Genomic DNA, 16,103 nt, shown 5'->3' with positions numbered 1-16,103 from the left:
TTTCTGCAGATTACGGAGACTTACCTTAATGAACTCAGCAAATTGCTACTTTTAGTACAAGTGGGAAACTTCAGTGATTGACACATTCAGACACTGGGTTTCACTACGGACACATTTTACCAAATGGGAGCATTGTAAGTACACACATAAATGGTTTTCTGAATCTAACAGAGGTATTCCTATGAAGTATTTTCCTAGCAGGTCATAGCCCGGTGTTTAAAAAAAGTACGGCATTGGCTGTAAAGCATTTGGGACATCCTGAGGTCATGAAAGATGCTGTATAAATGCAAGTCTCTGTTGTATATATTTGAAATATGCCCTGTTAAATTAAAAACCAAATGGAATTGTACCGTTCACAAACAGCTATTGACCTCCTCACCTCCAACCTCAAGTAATATGTCTGCAAAATTTTAAACCATGAAGAAACTAGATAAATTGATCACTGCATTTTCGGATGTTCACAGCTTGGAGAGGGTGCAGATGAGATTTATTAAAATGTTACCAGGCATGACAGTCTTCAGTTATCTGTAATGACTAAAGAAGCTGGAGTTTTTGTCCTTGGAGACGATTAAGGGGAGATTGAACAGAGTGCATTCAAAATTATGAAGGGTTTTAATAGAAGAGGAAACTTTCCACTGGCAGGAAGGAAAGTTGGCAATCAGAGGACACAGATTTGAGATCATTGGCAAAAGAACTGGGGGTGGTGGATGATCAGGATTTTGTTTATAAAAATGGAGCTGTGATCTGGAATATAGAAACATAGAAAATAGGAGCAGGAGTAGGCCATTCGAGCCTGCTCCGCCATTCATTATGATCATGGCTGATCATCAACTCAGTAATCTGTCCCCGCTTTCGCCCCAAGAGCTATATCTAACTCCTTCTTGAAAACATACAATATTTTGGTTTCAACTGCTTTCTGGGTAGCGAATTCCACAGACTCAAAACTCTCTGGGTGAAGAAATTTCTTCTCATCTCAGTCCGGAAATGTTTACCCCGTATCCTTAGACCATGACCCCTGGTTCTGGACTCCCCCACCATCGGGAACATCCCTCCTGCATCTACCCTGTCAAGGAATGCACTGCCTGAAAGAGTGAAAGAAGCACATTCGCTAACGTTGCAAGTATATATCCAAATCCCTTTGGAAAGAAAAATTCTGCAGGGCTATGGGGAAAGAACAGGGGAGTGGGACCAATTGGATTGCTTGTTCAAAGAACTGGCACAAGCACAATAGGCCGAATGGCCTCCTTCTGTGTTATATGATTCTATGAGTGACTGTAAAATAAATGACATTTGGTCAGAGCAACAGACAAAACTAATATCAGGAAGCATTTCTTCATAAAATGTCTGCGATTTATACCTGGACCAGACTTCTGGATTGGGAGTGCAGACAAAGCTCTGGATTCATTTAACAGGTCATTTAATAGATAGTGTGACTGGGTTGGGAAAGGAAATTGTAAGTATATAGGGAAGGGTGAAGTAGATGGGTAAATGGCCACTCTCAAATGGTGTGAAAAGAATCTGAACCTTCATATAACAAGTTCTGTATCTCTGAGTACAAGTATGATAAGGACATCAATATTTTTGAAGTAGTTGAAAGACAAATGGAAGGTTTACAAATTTTATTCATTTCGTTTACACATTTTTAACATTTTTATTAAAATGATAGCTATATAATTTGAACCAGTTGTGCTGTTTAGGGTACACCTGGTAACAACATCACTCACTGCAAATCATGCGCAAGAGAACGCAGTTACTCTTTGCTGTAATTGGTTAATTTGTAGCTTCAATGAAGGAGCGCTGCAGTCAGCCTCAAAATTACAGATCCTGCAGTTCCTTCTGAATATTCCAGAGGGTCCCAGCACTCTTTCTCAGCTGGGCCACCTCATCGTCTTTCAGCGTTTGGTTGATGACATCAATCAGACCATCAGCACTCAGAACACAGGGCAGGCTCAGGAAGACCTCATTCTCTATGCCATACATGCCCTGGAGTTAAAGATACATTACATAATCACTAAATTGCAGTACATTATTTACAGGCAAAAAAAATCCCACTTTGCATGCACTGTAAAATTCATTAAAACACACACTGCTCTTGCCAACTAAAGTTACAAGGGATGCATTTAGCAGATCTGCTATTTAAACGCTGGTTTCCAAGAGACAAAAATTGACAGCCCAGATAGTGAGCAAAGCCATGGGACAGTTCATAAAGAGCCCAGCGCAGCCCCCACACTAGATTGTACAATTAAGACCTCACCTTTGGGAATGTTAAAGCGGCTGTTACTTCCCTGTCAATTCACAGGAGAGACACAGCACAGAGGGAAGGACCGCTGCACAGCAAATACTTAAAAAAGAGGAACCTCTTGTAAAGTGCCAGTCAACGGAACGTGTCGTTGAATGAAACAGATGGTAACAGCACAGAGCTCCATCTGCAGCATGTCCAATCTCTACTCTTAATTTTAACTGGGAATGCCAGTTGCTGTGATCAATAGAAATGCTTCCCAGCTGAAGGCACAAAATATTGAGGGGTAATTTTAACCTTTTGCGGTGGCTTAAAATGGGCAACATTGGATTAGCCACCCATTACTCAGCCTGCGTAATTTTTCCCCCTATTGACTTAAAGAATATGTAAATGTAAATGATTTGATTTGACAGTGAATTAATGCCTAAAGAATTGGCAATCTCAAAAATATAGTGTACATTTAATCACTGAAAACTAGTGATCAGGTAGAAAATTTATAAATGCTAATAGAATGTAAGCATTTATCACAAGGGAGTGAAAGTTACATTGCAGTTACATAAAGCTCTGGTTAGGCCATATTTAGAGTACTGCATTCAGTTCTGTGCATCATACCTCAGGAAGGATATATTGGCCTTGGGCAGTGGAGGGGCAGCACAGATTCACCAGAGTGATATTGGGGCTTAAAGTTTTAAATTATGAGGACAGGTTGCATAGACTAGGCTTGTATTCCCTTGAGTATAGAAGCTAAAGGGGTGATTTAATTGAGGTGCTTATGACTGAAGGAATTAATAGAAATAATTGGGTCTCCTCCACCTTCACCTTCGACAATAAGTGTGAGGAACTCATGGACCTGTTGTTCACTTAAGACTGAGATCATCCGATCAGCTGCCTCTGCCGCTTCCCTCCCTCCCACTAGCTCACTAGGCCAAACTTCCTCTAACGCGTCCCCCTGCCCTAGCCCTGAACTCGCATTGTTCTCTAGTTTCTCTCCAATCTCCCCTCATGCTCTCTCTTAGCTCATCTTGTTCATGAGACTGACCTCCTACTCCCTTGACCCTATTCCTACTAAACTGACCACCCAATTTCTCTCCATGTTGATCTGATACTGTTAATGGCTCTCTCTCTTCAGGTACTATTCCTCTCGCCTTCAAATCTGCCATCATCAGCCCTCCCCTCAAAAAATTAACACTTGACCCAAGCGTCCTTGCAAACTACTGCCACTTGTGAGAGGTTATTGAACTTCTCGTGACATTGCATCCAGGTCCAAGTGGCTGCGCTGCTGGCATCGACCACCCCAGCTATCTGCTCCCACTGCCTTCTCAATGTGTCTGGAGGGCTTCCTGCTCCCTTACAGATATAGGGCACCTCTCCTTTTCACCTCCTCCACCAAGGCCTCCAGTGCAGCATCTGAAAACCCGGAGCCCGCTCTCTTCCATGTTGTGCAATTATTCAATATTTCATAGGAATATAGGAGTAGGCCATTCAGCCCTTCGAGCCTGCTCCGCCATTCTAGATCATGGCTGATCGTCTACCTCAATGCCATATTTGCGCACTATAACTACATCCCTTGATGTCAACAGCAGCTAGAAATCTATTGATCACTGTCTTGAACTTATTCAGTGACTGAACTTACACCACCCTCTGGGGCAGAGAATTCCAAAGATTCACCACCCTCTGAGCGAAGTATTTCCTCCTCATCTCAGTCCTAAATGGCTTGCCTTTTATTCTGACATTGTGTCCCCTGGTTCTAAACCTCACAGCCAGAGGAAACATCCTTTCTGCATCTCCCTTTAAGAATTTTGTAAGTTTCTATGAGATCGCCTCTCATTCTTCTAAACTTCATCGGTCAGATTCACTTCCTGCACAACTGCCAGCACCTGCTCCAGCCACAATGTACGTTCACCAGAAGAGGTGCAGGCTAACTTTAACTGGTGCTTGCCACTCACTATATTGGCCCCTTATCAGGCATCCAGCCAATCAACAGCACAGTTAGCATTGGCTTGTCTAATCATTTAACACAGCAGGCAGCACAGAATTGGCATGCTGCCTACATTGTCGTCAATGGGCACATGATCTTCGTGCCAGTTTTCAGCTGGGTTGGGGGGTGGGGGGGGGGGGGGTATGGAATTTAGCCCTCACCTAGTCATTCTTAGAGATGCATAGTCATTCCTAATGGCCAGGACATCAGTCACCTATTTTTGCATCAAAGCCATCCTTTGTATCCTCAACTCGAAGGGCCAACTTAATCTCATGTAACCCGGTCCTGTCAGACAGGGTAGATCACACAGGATTCTTCTTGGGATAAGAATTGATTGACAGTTCCTCCCAACCAGAGAGATGCATTTGGTCATTTTCTGCCAGTTCTTTAAATTTTGTAAGCTCATCGATGTGGAGTTTTAAGACTGTGCTAGTAGATTAAACCTCATGCAATTTACATTGCAAATGCTGGTCCAGTAATAGAGAAAATCAAAGAGCTGCATCTTATAGTTTGTACACAAACAGATACAAGTTAAAAGTTCTGCAACCAAATTATATCCATTGGACTGATCTTCTGGTATCTAATTACTCTTCATAATAAATCTTATTTATAGTATACACTCAAGTGAGATAGTCCATTGGTTATTCCTATGTTGTCTGTGATTCAAATAAGCCAATTACAATAATTCAATAACATAACCACTACATTGTGTCATGCTAGGCCCCCATCTGCCAAGAATGAGGCACATCAATTGTGTCATGAACATTGATTTTTAACTGTTGTTGGAGCGAGGAAATGACTTGTTAAACAGATCAGCTGTGGCTGGAAAAAAACATTTACATACTAACAGACATCGAAGGTAAGGAACCTCATTCCAGGGCCAGGAATGGTTAGACCAGCTGGTCACATGACTACCTGGCTGTTCCAGGGTTTTCTTTTGAATGCAGAAAGTCTGTTTGCTCCTGAACTGAGAAGATCTTTCCTGTCTGCTCCCATCTCTTTCTCACAAGCCTCTGAATCCACTGAAGACACATGAACCCCAAGAGAGAAAAGTCTCCTACAGCGAACAAGATTTAAGAATACCAGACCCCAACAAAAAACAAGATCTACCTACAATCAAGGACTCTGCAGTGAGCTCGAAGAACCATAACAAAAACTCTTCAGATATTGCCTCAAACTTTTCCACTTTATTTTTCTTCTGCTCTTTTCTGTCTCTATTTGCATGTGCGTATTGCGTATGCATGCTAGCGTGGGCATGTTGTGTATCTATAGGCGTTAACCAAATTAGAGTTTACGTTCAAGTTTAATAAATTTCAACTTTTCTTCTTTAAACCTAAGAAAGCCTTTTTGTTCTGGTTTCTTTGCCTTATAATTGGAAAGCGGTGAACAAGGATTCACCAAGGGGGAGCTAAAAACATGGTGTTTAAAAATAAAACCCTGTTACAGTACGACCAGGTGAAGACTGAGAGGGACAGCTAGACACGTTTCTCAACTGATCGTAACAACTACCATACCCACTGGATACTATGAAGAAACAGTGCTTGTTTGATTCAAGCTACCCGCTATGGTTTTAGGTTTTCACTAGATCGTTCACCCTATCCTGTTCCTTTTCTTTGAAGCAGAGCGTGACTCCATGCATACAATATCTGGTAATTCCAGTGTCGCCCACATGTCAAGAATGAAAACAAATGTGGCATGTTGCATGGCATGTCTCTGATGCTAAGGTTATAACCCTCTATTATAAAATATTCATGATTTTACACCATTGTATTTTGAAAAGTACAATATACCAAATCTGGTAAATGGAGGTCTGTGAATACTTGAGAACAGATGCATATTTAAATACATATAGTCAGCATAGAATCATTTGTTATTTTATTCCAGAGAATGGGTCAAATTCTTCACAACATTGTTGCCTTGTCCTCACTCACAGCACATGGCACAGTGGTTAGCACCGCAGCCTCACAGCTCCAGGGACCTGGGTTTGATTCTGGGTACTGCCTGGGACTTTGCAAGTTCTCCCTGTGACCACGTGGGGTTTCACTGGGTGCTCTAGTTTGCTCCCACAGCCAAAGACTTACAGGTGATAGGTAAATTGGCTGTTGTAAATTGCCCCTAGTGTAGGTCGGGAATATGGGGTTACTGTAGGGTTAGTATAAATGGGTGGTTGTTGGTCGGCACAGACTTAGTAGGCCGAAGAGCCTGTTTCAGTGCTGTATCTCTAAAATAAAATTTAAAAAAAAATATGCTACAATGATGTTTTATAAAAGTTACTGCAATGTGTCAATGCATGTTGTCCCATTGATTGCCAATCAGACATCAAGACCACCTGAGGTTAAAAGCTAAATCTTTTGGCTACGTTGGGGGAAGACGATACACAGCTGGACAAGACGTCCAGTTAACAAGTGGGGAAGGGAAGCATTTTGATGAATGCTTTCCCATCATGTGCATTAAAAGCTCAGTTTAACCAAAGCTTTACAATAGTCCTGCTGAAGAATTGCTGGTAATTAAGTCTGGTTTCTTTGTTGCATACATGTCAACATTCCCTTGTCCTTGATAGTGTTTGGCTGGTATTAATAGTACTGCTTTTCTGTATTCATTCAACTTGCAACTAACCCAAACAACTTTAACATGTAGCTTTTTAAAATCTGTATCTTGCCATCAGTTTACCAACTCTGAAAAGTTAAAGTGAGCCAAGTCGAAATGGATTAAATCCAATACATAATTTACTGAGTTTATTTCACTTGAGCAGACCACATAATTACAGAAGGAATAGAACACATCATGCATACAACTGCTATTGTGGTGAAAGGGCGGAGAACAGGCAATATTGAATGACTGTAGAAAGAAACGCTTCCCTAAAGCCTCAACTGTAACAACCTACTGTGGTAAAGGAATCAGTTCAGCAAGATCACCCGCTAACACTTTGGTGTAATCTGAATATGTACGATACAATGAAATTCAGTATCTAATAGATGGAGACAGCAGAATGGAGATCCCAACACTAATTATTAAGCATCCTTAAGAGTCACCTAATTAACTATAAACCAGGTAATATAATAAATGAATCACTTAATGCCATAAAATTTCATACCTTCACCATGGTGGACACTGGGTGAACCCTCTTCAGATTTTTCACAATGGATTCCGTCAGTTCAGCGACACTGAGGCCAATGGCCCAGTTAGTGTATCCCTTCAGTTTAATCACTTCATAAGCACTAGCAAATAGCAGAGTTTATATTAGGCATTTATACATCAGACAACAGCCTCAACTGAAAAGGTGAGAAATTCTTAATACAAACTCCATTAACAGCACAAACTGAAATTAACGATACTTTACAGCATCATTCAGTATATAAAACACATTGTGCAGACTACCCAACTGACATAGGTGTTGCATGTCATGATGGCTGTGTTTAAATACTTTCTATTATATATTTTATCTACTCAAGTAAAATATTCCAAACTTGTTCAAGACAAGTTCTTAAATTTGTCAGTTTCAGCGGTCAACATGGACGCTAGCTCATTACTGTTACCGAGGTCTTATTAGACTATTTGTAACATTATGGGCCAAATGGCAGTCTCCTGTGCTGTAAACGTACACAATTTTTCTACTGAATCAATCATGATGAGCCTAGATATTGAACTTAAAAGTATCATTTTTATCTCCACACCAGCAGCAGTTTAAAATTTGTGACACCTGTTACAGGCATCACACCCTCATCAATAACCCCCCCCCCCCCTCCCCCGCTAACACCTTTACTCATTTCATGACCTTGCTGTCCCTAAATTGGCTGCTGTATTTTGGGGAAATCAAGAACAAGGGGACTAATCTTAAAATTAGAGCTAAACCATTTAGCAGGGAATTCAGGATGCACTTCTTCACACAGGGATAGTAGAAATATGAAAGTCTCGCCACCCCAAAAAGTTGGATGCTAGGGGACAACTGGAGCTTTCAAGAGTGAGACTGAGATTTTTGTTCAGCAAGGATATCATGGGATATGGAGCCAATGTACAGATCGGCCATAATCTACTTGAATGTTGGAACAGGTTTGAAGGGCTGAATGGCCTACTCCTGTTCCTATGTTCTCTACATTACAACAGGGGCTAAGCTTCAAAAGGATTTAATTGGATGTGTTGAGTCATAAAAGGCGTTATGTAGGTACAAGCTCTTTCCGGATTTCATGTTGAAAACTTTTGAATTTTCATCATTTTGTAATTCTAATTTTGTGCCCACTTAGATTTGAACTAATCTGTAATGCAACTACAAGTCATTTGATTATCTTTTAACTGAACTATACTAGAATATGTGTTTTAATAAAAGTTGCTACCATTTGACAGATACTAATAATATTAATTCTAAGTGCATTTAAACATGTTACTTTCTAAGTCACTATTGTATCCTGACTCATTTCTGTGTTGCCTGGTTAAAGCTTCATACAATTTAAAGAAAAGTCAAGACACAGACATCAGCCATTGTCTTATGCTGATCATTTCAGAAAGACTTTATTTTGTACCTATCCACCACCATTTTATGGACATCTTTCCAGTTCTCCTTGTCCTTAGCAGTTCCAATATCAGGATTCAGCTGCTGCAGTCCAACTCCTGCCACGTTGACACCACTCCAAACGGGAACTATAAATGCAAAGCAGCTGAATGTAGACAGTTCTTGTGATGTTGCTCCATAAATCCACTGGCAAGCTGTCACTTAATTGCAGCATTTGGCAGATAATTTTGTACCAAATGTTAAAAAGTATAATGGTAAATATTGAACATCACATTCAGTGATACAATTCCCTTTGATTTGAATGCTTTTATGCGAATGATAGTTTGTATATTGCACGTTGCCTCCAACTCAAGCATCTGAAGTGTTTGATGAGCAAATGAAGATATGTAGTTAACAATAAGGAACTAATCAACAAAAGCCGTAAACAAATCTGAACAAGTTAATTGTTTTACAGCAATGCCAAATTCACTCATAAGCTCCGTAAAAATTAAATTCATAATATTAAATGACACTAAAGCCACGTAGTTAATTTTAACCCCGAGCGGGTTTCAGGTGGGCATGGCGAGTGCAAAATTCACTCATTGGCCTAAATTTAGAGGTCTGGATTCTTTTTAATCTCCTGTGCCTCACCTGCCCGAAACGGGTAGGTGGACGATGGGCTGGAGAGGAAGTTCAGGCAGATGGGGGTTATCAGTTGACACCAAAAGGATGGCTCACCAGTGAGCAAGCAATCCATGGGAAGGGTCCCACAGAATGGAAGGTCTTGAGGAAGGCTAGGGCTGGGGAGATCTCAATTGGAAAGGGTTCGAGTTACAAATCAGGTAGCTAACCTGCTTGATTTTAACTGCCCTTCTTCTCAGATGGTCGGGTTAAAATCAACTCCATTTGATAGAACAAAAAAAAGTGTGCATTTGCTGTTGCTCCAGCAATTCGGTATAACAGGATTTAACTATTTAGCCTTACCACTGGAATCTCCATGTTCACCGAGCACCCACCCATGGCAGCTGGCTGGATGGATACCAAGTTTTTCGGCCATCAGGTAACGGAATCTGGCAGAGTCTAAATTACAGCCGCTGCCAATCACACGGTTCTTTGGGAACTTGCTGATCTTCCAAGTTACGTAAGTCAGAATGTCAACTAAAACCCAGAAAAAAATAAAAGCATATGAGCACTTGCAAGTTCAAACTGATTAAAATTAGAACATATGCAACATAGTAGCAGGATTATATAAAGCAATTCAACCACAAATGGACTTAATTAAATATTTTAAATGTTTTGATTGGCTATTCCTTTTTGGAGTAGAAACACAATATGTGGGGAGCTAAGTGAGCGAAGGAGGAGGGCACAGAATTTCCAAATGTCTCATTCCCACCTAACCCCCAGTGTGCTGAAGGGGAAATCCCAGTCCCATTCTTACTAAGATATATAGTCAACAAGCTTGAACTTCATGGTATCAGCCTTGGCTTACTTGTAACACTACAGCCTTTAAGTCAGAAGGTTGTGGGTTCAAGTCCCACTCCAGCAACTAAAGCAGAAAATGTAGGCTGACATTCCAGCATACTGAGGGAATGCTGCAATGTCAGAGATACCATCTTTCAGATGATATGTTAAACTGATACCCTTTATGCCCTGTCAAGTGGATGTAAAATATTTTAGTACCCTATTTTGAAGAACAGGGGAATTCTCCCCCAGTGTCCTCAGTAAACATCAGTAAAAAACAGATTAGCTGGTTAACGATGCCATTGCAGTTTGTGGAATCTTGCTGCATACAAGATATTGTGTGACTGCCGTGTTTCCCTACGTTATAACAGTGGCTACACTTCAAAAGTACTTCATTGGCTGTGATGCACTTTAGGACATCCTAAGTCATGAAAGATGTTATATAAATGAAAGTCCTTCCTGTCTTACTGTTGAAAGCTATAGCTGCGAGACTTGGAAATAAATCTGCCATTAAAAATTATGTTGTCACCTGGATTAGAAACCACGATGATTGTGCAGTTGGGGCTGTATTTTACAATCTGGGGTATGATGAATTTGAAGATGTTTACATTTCTCTGGACCAGATTCAGTCGGCTCTCGCCCTCTTGTTGACGTGCTCCAGCAGTAACAACCACGACCCGAGAATTAGCAGTTATTGCATAATCTATACAAACCGGAAATCAGACAGTTAAATCAAAGCGCAAGGTGCAGCAATATGAACAGACAGCTTACAATTTTCAAGCATGAATGCACTTGACTTTTAAAACTCTTGTTTCCTATATTTCGGAATGCAAGCACAAAATAAAAAGCAAATTATTTCTTGCAATTCACATGATACCACAAAGACCCAAATTACCTTTATCAGCCATAATCTTTGGAGTTTTGAGAAACAGGCTACCATGAAGAAGATCCATCATTTCTCCCTTCAGTTTGTCTTCCAGAACATCAACCAAAGCTATCTCATCAGTAAGTTCCTGAGAAAGCAGAGTGGGGTTTTGTTACAATGACATCTTCTTAGATAATGGGAACAGTGTCTAACAGAAATGTTACAGTACATCAAAGAACCCATCGTTGCCTCATAACTTTTCCCCCATTATAGTAATCACTGCATTCAAAACAAACTCCCAAAGATTTGCAATGAGAGGCATTCCGAAATTAGTCTGAGATAATACCAGTTTCTATCAAAGTGAAGCTTTTCTACGAGGCCTTTCTCAAAAAAGGTCACAAATATTACTTCACCCTAGCTGGGAATGAAATTATTGAAGGACTTATGCTATGTGGAGACATTAGAAGAGCTAGGCTTGTTCTCCTTAAAGCAGAAGAGGCAAAGGGAAGATTTATTAGGGTTGTTCAAAATTGTGAGGGGTTTTGAGATAATAACTAAAGGAGAAACTGTTTCCACTGACAGGACAAACAGTAATGAGAGGGCACAGATTTAAGATAATTGGCAAAAGAATTTGAGAGGAAATAAGGAAATGTTTTTTAATGCAACACGCTGTTCTGATCTGGTACGCTCTGCTTGAAAGGATGGTGAAGCAGATTCAATATTAACTTTTGAAAGTGAAATAGCTATACACTTGAACAGGAAACATTTGCAGGGTTATGGGGAAAGAGCAATGAAGTGGGACTAATTTGATAGCTCAAAGAACCGGCACGGGCATCATGGAGCAAATGACCTTCTCCTGTTCTGTATGATCCTATAATGTTGTATACTGTGAATTAAACTTTATTGCAGTGTGGAAGATTAGTTAAAATCCTGAGTGTGGCACATTTACAACATCTGCTTACAGGGTTCAAATAAATCCATCTCCAATTCAAATGCTGCAGCATGCCTCAGATCAGTGCTGAAAAATTCAATGATTCTATAATAGAAACTGCAAGAAAGAAAAAGTGGGCATAAGGGATCAAACTTACCCTCAAGAGAATGCTAACAGCACAGGCCATCCCAACCTGGCCCACACCTACAACAGTGACCTTATTGCGTGAAGCATCAGATCGCTCTTGAGAGACAGGAGTCATAAGTTTCTGCAGTACGCTTGCCATGTTGTCTTGCTAAATTAAAAGAAAATGATTTCTTGAAACAATGAAAATAAAATTTGAGATATTAATAAAAATACAAGTAAATGGCCCCATTCTACCAGTAAGTACCGGTGAACGTTTAAATAAGATGCATTGTTAGCTATGCTGCCAGTCCCACCAAGTTTAAAAAAAAAACTTCATCTAAACTAGACCAAACTGCATGAATAATTTCTCTGCTGGAAAATGGCCTGCAGTACAATTATAAAGAAACTGTTATGGTACTAAAGGTGGTTTTGTAACAGAGCTAAACCATGCTTAAACAGATGAAAATTCATGCTATTTTAAACCATTGAATTTTGTTTATTGAATTCAGCTTACCGAGGATGTCTACGTGGGAGAATGGAATTCCTCCCATTTCAGGCAGACAATATCAGCAAACAATTATCTCAGTGAGGGCCAGGTGTAGCACAGCCAGGTCCCCACATTACAACAGTCACTACACTTCAAAAGTGGCTGTAAAGCATCTTAGGACATCTTGAGGTCATGAAAGGCACGATAGAAATGCAAGCTCTTTATCTGTTCAAAATAGAACAACTGCAAAAGTGCAATACCTGATATGGAAAAATGGGGGAAAAAAACTCCAACACTGCTCCTCATCCTGACACAAAACTTTAGGGTTAAGACAGTTTTGCATATGATCTTGTAAACATGCCATACGTTAGCACAATCTGTCTAGTACTGTTGTGTATAGGTGCTTCATGAATGGGCTAGGAACATAGAAAATAGGAGAAGGAGTAGGCCATTTGGCCCCTTGAGCCTGCTCCGCCATTCAATTAGATCATAGCTGATCTTCTACCTCAACACAATTTTCCTGCACTATCCCCATATTCCTTAATGTCTTTAATATCGAGAAACCTATCGATCTGTTTTGAATATACTCAATGACTGAGTCTCCACAGCCCTCTGGGGTAGGGAATTCCACAGAATCACCACCCTCTGAGTGAAGAAACTCCTCCTTATCTCAGTCCTAAATGGCCTCCCTCTTATTCTGAGGCTGTGTCCCCTGGTTCTCGGTTCCCCCCAGCCAGGGAAAACAGCCTTCTTGCATCAACCTTGTCGAGCCCTGTAGGAATTTTGTACGCTTCAATGAGATCACCTCTCATTCTTCTAATCCGTTATAGGACAAATTTGCCTGTTAATCCACAAGCCACTTTTAAAACTCCATCTACCCTGCCCCAGCTTTGAAAGCAGTCGCCAGGGCGATGCCTTATACACCATCCACCCTGACAGCAAGATAGCTCAGTGTTGCAGGCCTTGACCTCCTTCGGAACCAAACTGAGAATGCCTCAACTCTTTACACATAGGACCTTCCCAGCCAGTCCACAGAGGAGACTCTTATCTCAGCAGTCTGAGATGGAACTGAATGCAGGTCCATGAGGTGAACTGCCTAGCTCTTGCAGCAAGTTTGTTTTTCAAAGAGCCCCAAAGAAAAATGCATTTTGCAAGCATGGGGTTATTCATTGCACGCATACATTATATTTAACACAAATAATGGCCACTTGTTCTTTTTTGGCATGAAAATTTGGCTCCATTTAAATGACCTTGCAGGAAAGTTAAGTCTTTCAGTATTAACCCACAATAAAAAAATGCAACCAAGTTAAACCTAGAACAGAGGTGGCACTGAGTTGCTAGATTCCTGTGACTGCAATCTGCCTCTTTCCTGATACCCCAAATCAACACAAAAATATATCTAAACCATTCATACCTTTGTTACCTCCAGACTTGCCTACTCCAGTGCTCGTCTGGTCAGTCTCCCATGGAACAATTTGAACATGAGGATGAGAATTTTAAAATCAAAGTGTTCAGTGACCAGGAATTAATGTAGGTTATTCTCTATCTTCCATGCTCCATAAACTCAATCTCATCCAAAATTCTGTTTCCCCACCCCCCCATCTGACCTCACTCAAAAAGTTCCATTCACTCATTATCCCTTTGATCGTTGACTTACACTGGCTCCTGGTGCAGCAATGCCTCAATTTTAAACTTGCGTTCAAATTCCTCCATGACCTTACCCCTCCTTATCTCTGTAATGATCTCCAGCCCTGCAACCCTCCAAGAACTCTGCATTCCTCTAATTCTGGCCTCTTGTGCATCCCTGATTTCCTTTTCTCCAGCAGCAGCCAGGTCTTTAACTGACTATAAGCCCCATGCTTTGAAATTCAATCCCGAAACCTCTCTGCTTCTCCCTTCTCCTGTAAGATGCTCCTTAAAATGTAACTCTTCCTGCCCTGATATCTCTTCACGTGGTTTGGTGTCACTTTCGATTTTAGCCGATTATGCTGAAGCACCCTACATTAAAAGGTGCTTTATAAATACAAGTTGGGGCAGTCTGAAGAACATTCTCAAATCTTATCCTTCAGTTAAAACGTCTAAATGAAGTGTACACAAAGGCAATGAAGCTTAAGTCTGTCCTTACATTTTCCAAATTTACGTGAAAATCTTTAGACAATTTAGGTGAAAACTGACAAGTTACTTAGATTTCAAGATAATGTAATCGAACATGTGGCATGCCGTTTGAGAGGGCCTCTTGAACGAGCAACCCCATGTGTCCCAGCAAGGTGACATTCAGCGTCGCTTAACGTGTGACTGGCTGTTCAGGGATGATTGAGCTGGAACGCTGCCAGTAACTGCACTGCTACATTTCCAAACGATGGAAAGTGCAATTTTATCTTTTAATGCCAGGTTAAAGTTTCTTTGAGTCGGAAGCTTTTCAAGTAGATATATTTTCGGAATCAATGTACCCTATTTCCCGTACAGATACAAGAAAACACAAAGATGGCATACATAGTCGTAAACAAAACACAATTCAGACCAAAGATATTTGCTGCCAGACCTCAGCGATGACAAAAAAAATGAAAAGTGAAACGTGGAAGTTAACGCAGAGTACAATACTATTAAACTTGCTTGAAATATCAAAATGACCTCCAACTCATTTATATTGCCTCTGCATTTTTTCCCTCTCTCAATGACTTACTTGTAAGTTACAAACCGCCTGTAACCAGCAGTTTTCCCTTTGTCCTCGCCCGCTTATTCAAGGTCAGAATGAATCGCTTGAAGTAGCTTCAGGCGAGGCGCTAAACACTGCCCTGGCAAAACAAACCCAAGGACGGGCAATCATCCATCAAATTCCAACACAATCTTACCGCACGACTAAACACACGTTTGCATTTCGGGTTATTCCTCCTTCCTCAAACTGCAAGTTTCAAACTATCCCAACTTGTAAAGTTAACGAGATTTTAAACTTGGAAGTACCTCCTGCATCCGAAAATTTTCAATTAAAACGAAACAAAACAGTGCAAATGCTGCCACGTTAGCAGGGCGAAGCAATTTTACAGTCGAGTTACTTTAAAGCGACAAGACAAGTAAAAAGCAAAAGTTAACAATATCAACACATGCGCTGGAAATTGCGCTTTAAAAAATGTCGAAGTGGTAAGTTAGTTGCAATATTTGAGAAGAGGCACGTACCAGGGATCTCTTATATCCACACTGCGCCTGCTCCTCTCTCTATTGCTCTCTCTTGTCTATTGTGTGTTTCTTGCTGTACAGCGTAAACTTCTGGCAGCTCTCTGCTTCATGTGACTGGCCAGGCACGTCACCGAGACTCAAAAAAAACAAGGGCCAAATCTCCTCCAGTAGACAGTTAGTAAGCGACCTTGTTTTCACCCGACTGCGTTGGCACATGTTACAAACTAATGCTCCTTTTGGCACCAACCTCTTGTTACTTATTTTGCCCAATTCTGACTTTTGACTGATGAATGCCACGGTCCAGAGATTTTTTTTTTGCTATCTTGCTTTAGCAAGAGGGGATTTGTTTGAATTTT

The 16,103-nt window shown here is 40.7% G+C and overlaps 1 protein-coding gene across 3 annotated transcripts; it reads right to left on the bottom strand.

Moving 5' to 3' along the window:
* Window positions 1-1,604: 1,604 nt before the first annotated feature.
* Window positions 1,605-15,896, bottom strand: LOC137384670 (L-lactate dehydrogenase B chain). Of its 3 annotated transcripts, XM_068058917.1 has the most exons (9): window positions 15,748-15,894; window positions 15,257-15,368; window positions 12,118-12,255; window positions 11,060-11,177; window positions 10,694-10,867; window positions 9,688-9,861; window positions 8,735-8,852; window positions 7,312-7,435; window positions 1,605-1,983 (listed from the first exon to the last, which is right to left on the bottom strand). In XM_068058917.1, exons 3-9 carry the CDS (start codon window positions 12,244-12,246, stop codon window positions 1,816-1,818), a joined length of 1,005 nt encoding a protein of 334 aa, XP_067915018.1. In that variant the 5' UTR covers window positions 12,247-12,255; window positions 15,257-15,368; window positions 15,748-15,894; the 3' UTR covers window positions 1,605-1,815. The 3 variants fall into 3 exon arrangements, with proteins under 3 accessions (XP_067915018.1, XP_067915019.1, XP_067915020.1); XM_068058918.1 differs by lacking the exon at window positions 15,257-15,368 and having other exon boundaries at window positions 15,748-15,896; XM_068058919.1 differs by lacking the exons at window positions 15,257-15,368; window positions 15,748-15,894 and adding an exon at window positions 13,988-14,008.
* Between the last annotated feature and the right edge of the window lie 207 nt (window positions 15,897-16,103).

This window comes from Heterodontus francisci, chromosome 27, assembly GCF_036365525.1.
Source record: "Heterodontus francisci isolate sHetFra1 chromosome 27, sHetFra1.hap1, whole genome shotgun sequence".
Taxonomy (NCBI): Eukaryota; Metazoa; Chordata; class Chondrichthyes; order Heterodontiformes; family Heterodontidae; genus Heterodontus; species Heterodontus francisci.
The sequence above is the reverse complement of the archived record's forward strand: the minus strand, read 5'-3'. Positions and strand labels throughout refer to the sequence as shown.